Source organism: Macrobrachium rosenbergii, chromosome 16 (assembly GCF_040412425.1).
Source record: "Macrobrachium rosenbergii isolate ZJJX-2024 chromosome 16, ASM4041242v1, whole genome shotgun sequence".
In the NCBI taxonomy this organism is placed as follows: Eukaryota; Metazoa; Arthropoda; class Malacostraca; order Decapoda; family Palaemonidae; genus Macrobrachium; species Macrobrachium rosenbergii.
Window position 1 is genome coordinate 2,993,842 of NC_089756.1, and position 3,875 is coordinate 2,997,716.

Here is a 3,875-nt window from a genome sequence, read left to right on the forward strand (position 1 = left end):
TCTTCTTTTTCTCTTTCTTCTCTTGCCTTATCTCTTGCTTCTTTTTCTTTATCAGCCTGTATCTGTAGTCTAAGTAGGTTTTCTTCTGACTCTAACACCTTCATTTTACTCCAAAATTCTTCTGAGTCTAAACTCCTAAATTCTCTCTGTACATCACCGTTCTCATTCTCTTGCCTTACCTTATTTGAGAATTCTATCTCAGCTGCATTCAACAGATCATAAGCTTCTGCTAATTCGCCTTCTACTTTACCAGAGCTTATTAATGCTTTGATTGCAACACACTTAACTTCTGCCTCACACATATCAAAAGTAACATTAGCCCCATATGTTATTGCTAAGCGAATCCACTGTCCCTTAGTCAGGTGAGATTTAGATAACTTTCTGATGGTTGGAGCGGCCATGAATTCCTGAACTTCAAACCGAGCCATTTTTCTAGTTGACTCAACAGGAAGGGTTTACAATTCACTTTTATATGGTTATTTTCCTACCAAAAATATATTCCTAACACCACCAGTCCAAATCATAAACCAGAGTGATATTCTGTTTAGTTCTCTTTAGACAGTGGGCACCAATTAATTTAATTTCCCTGGCCTGGCTAACAAATCATTTGAATTAATTTCCTGGACGATGGACAACAAATCTTTTGATTTAATTTCCCGGCTCTGGCCACCAAATCTTTTGTTACGAAGTGATTAAGCACCTGGTTATTACACAAATAGGCCAACAAATCTGTTGTGCAAATGATAATACCAAAAGTTACCTCACATTGACCAGATACTTGAAACCTCATAACAAAGCTTCGACTGAATCACTAAAGGTACAATGATCCCATAAACTTACTTATCGCTGGAGAAAATCAATGTAACTTTATCAAGTTACGGATGAGGTAACAATTATTAAGTAATATCCAGATTAGTGGAATATGGGTTTCACTTCAACCAGCACTGTAGCTATCTCTCTGGCTTTATTGCCCCTTGCCAGTAGACTACTCTGTCTTTTACAAGACACTGTGGATTTAAGTCTCATAGGCCAAGAATACACATAGGGTGTTCACAGAGAATACACATGTATGAATACACCTACACACGTATACAAAGTATACTTGTACACACAATTGGGCTCGAAGCGAAACGAAATGTTATCGCTTATGATTGACACTTGCTGGCTAGGGTTCACAAAACCTTTGTCAGCCTGAGGCAGCTGGACAAACAAATAAAGACGCTTGTAGACCACTTATTTGCTATTTCTCTATCTCTCTCTCTTAGATTACGAACAGAATAGGCATAGGCAGAGTTAATACAGACAGAATAAGCACACAGTGATAAAAACATAACCGTTAACTCGCCGATTGGGTGACAGCTGAACAAACAGAAAAGCGAGCCTCCACTCTTTCTCTCGGCAGACAGGATGTAGAGACCTGATAAGCTTTTCAAAATACAATTTCAAAGGATTAAACAAAAGGGGAAAAATATCCCACAGAATCATAAGTTTACATAACACACAACATATCTATAAGAAAAGACATTTTAAAATCACGTCTTTCACAACAAATGAATCTTGCAAGCTTAAAAATAAAAATTTTCACAGACATTATAAACAATTACAAAATGGTTATAAAAAATTATATCACCTTATAATAATATGTATATATATATATATATATATATATATATATATATATATATATATATATATATATATATATATATATATATATATATATATATATATAGTCAATATATATATATATATATATTTATATTTATATATATATATCAGTCAACATTAGTCATTTACATAATGACTGAAATTTCAGTCATCACGCAATAATGCACTTAGGGACATTTGATCCCCAGGAGCTAGTACACTGTTTCGCCGGTTTAGTACTAGTCCCTGGGGGTCAAAATGTATTGCGCCATGTTTAGTACTAGCTCCTGGGGGATCAAATGTCCCTAAGTGCATTACGCGTGATGACTGAAATTTCAGTCATTACGCTAATGACTGATTACGCGTGTTGACTGTAACATATATATATATATATATATATATATATATATATATATATATATATATATATATATATATATATATATATATATATATATATATATATACATACATACATATATATACATATACAGTGATCCCTCTCCACTTCGCGCTTCAACTTTGCCGGCTTCACTGCATCGCGGATTTTTTCAGAAATATTCATCGAAAAATTCAAATTGAAAAGTACCGCCATATCAGTAGTCATATCGCGGAAAACAGCGATGTTTCATCATGTTACGTGAGAAGAACGGCTGGCGAGACCGACGCGCAAGGACTGGAAGCTTCATATATACCCACGGGCACTCGGACAAGGCATGTGATTGGTTCCCGGTGCAAGATTGACCAATGAGAGCACAAGTGGATGTAACCCGTGAGTTGATTGGCTGCGCAGCATCACGCAGCTTCTTCCCCTGCTTGATCCCTCTCGTTGCCACTCTTGTGCTGTAGACGCTCTCAAGTATACTGTATCGCGCGCATTTTGTGTTGTGTGTTGAGTTAAAAGTTAACTTGTCGTACCCTTACAATGCCTCCTAAACGCCGTGCCCCTGCAAAAGGTTCCTCTAGTGAGCCCAAGAGGAAGAGGAATATGATGAACATTAGTGAAAAGGTCAAACTTTTAGACATGTTAAAAGAGGGCAAAAGCTATGCCGCGGTAGCACGCCATTATGGCATGAATGAATCGACAGTGCGCTATATAAAGAAGGAGGAAGTTAAAATCCGCAAAAGCAATGAAATAAGCTTCAATAGAGAAGCAAAACGTGTGATAACTGTGCGTAATAAGAGAATAGTGAAAATGGAATCTGCATTAGCATTGTGGGTTGCTGATTGCAGAAAAAAAAATGTGAGTTTGGACAGTAATATGATCAGAACAAAGGCCAAATCTCTATGATAAAACCTTGCCCGGTGACGACGACGAAGGAGATGCTGAAGAAGGCGCTGAAGAAGATCCTAACGACCCTCAACCCAGTACTAGCGGTGCCACAGGTGATTCGGCTGCTCGAAGACCAGACTTTTTAGCCAGCAAAGGCTGGTTTGAAAAATTTCAAAAAAGGTTTGGCCTCAAAAGCGTGCCTTTGTATGGTGAGGCTGCCTCTGCTGACACCGAAGGTGCTCGTCATTTCGTGGAGGATGTGTTCCCTAAACTCATCAGTGATGGCGGCTACCTCCCTGAGCAAGTCTTAAACATGGATGAGACAGGTCTCTTTTGGAAGAGGATGCCTTCTCGAACATTCCTCTTCAAGGATGAAGTGAAGAGGACAGGCTTCAAGGCCCATAAGGACTGTGTCACACTCATCAAGTGTGGCAATGCTGCAGGCTTTATGATTAAGCCAGGCCTTATTTATAAGTCCAGAAATCCACGGGCCTTAAAAAACAAAAATAAGGCTCTGCTCCCCGTGTATTGGATGAATAACTCTAAGGCCTGGATAACGAAAGCCCTGACCATCGAATGGTTCCTCCATTGCTTCATTCCCCAGGTGAAGCTCTAGCTGGCTGAGAAGGGACTCCCCTTTAAGGTCCTTCTCTTGATGGACTGTGCAGGAGGCCATGCAAAGAACTTGGAATATGATGGGGTTCAGATCGAGTTTCTGTCCCCTAACACCACATCTTTAATCCAGCTGATGGATCAAGGTGTTATTCGTGCCTTTAAGGCACTCTACACGTGTTCAACGATGGAGGGCCTCATCGCTGCACTTGGCGATGATACCGAAGACTTCAGTGTGAAAAAGCACTGGCGTAACTACGACATTGCGTCATGCTTGTGTAATATCCAGCAAGCATTGAAGGACATGAAAACCGAGGCCATAAATGCTGCCTGGAAGAAATTA

The 3,875-nt window shown here is 39.3% G+C and overlaps 1 protein-coding gene across 1 annotated transcript; it reads left to right on the top strand.

The window, feature by feature from the left end:
* The first annotated feature begins 2,572 nt into the window (after positions 1-2,572).
* LOC136847508 (tigger transposable element-derived protein 1-like) lies at positions 2,573-3,536 on the top strand. The gene is made up of 2 exons (XM_067119249.1): positions 2,573-2,862; positions 3,101-3,536. The coding sequence occupies exons 1-2, from the start codon at positions 2,573-2,575 to the stop codon at positions 3,534-3,536; spliced, it is 726 nt and encodes a 241-aa protein (XP_066975350.1).
* The last annotated feature ends 339 nt before the right edge of the window (positions 3,537-3,875 follow it).

Coding starts and splice junctions, on each gene's coding strand:
- LOC136847508 (XM_067119249.1), top strand. CDS start 2,573: ATGCCTCCTAAACGCCGTGCCCCTGCAAAAGGTTCCTCTAGTGAGCCC. Junction 2,863..3,100: donor ATGGAATCTGCATTAGCATT/GTGGGTTGCTGA, acceptor ATTTCAAAAAAG/GTTTGGCCTCAAAAGCGTGC.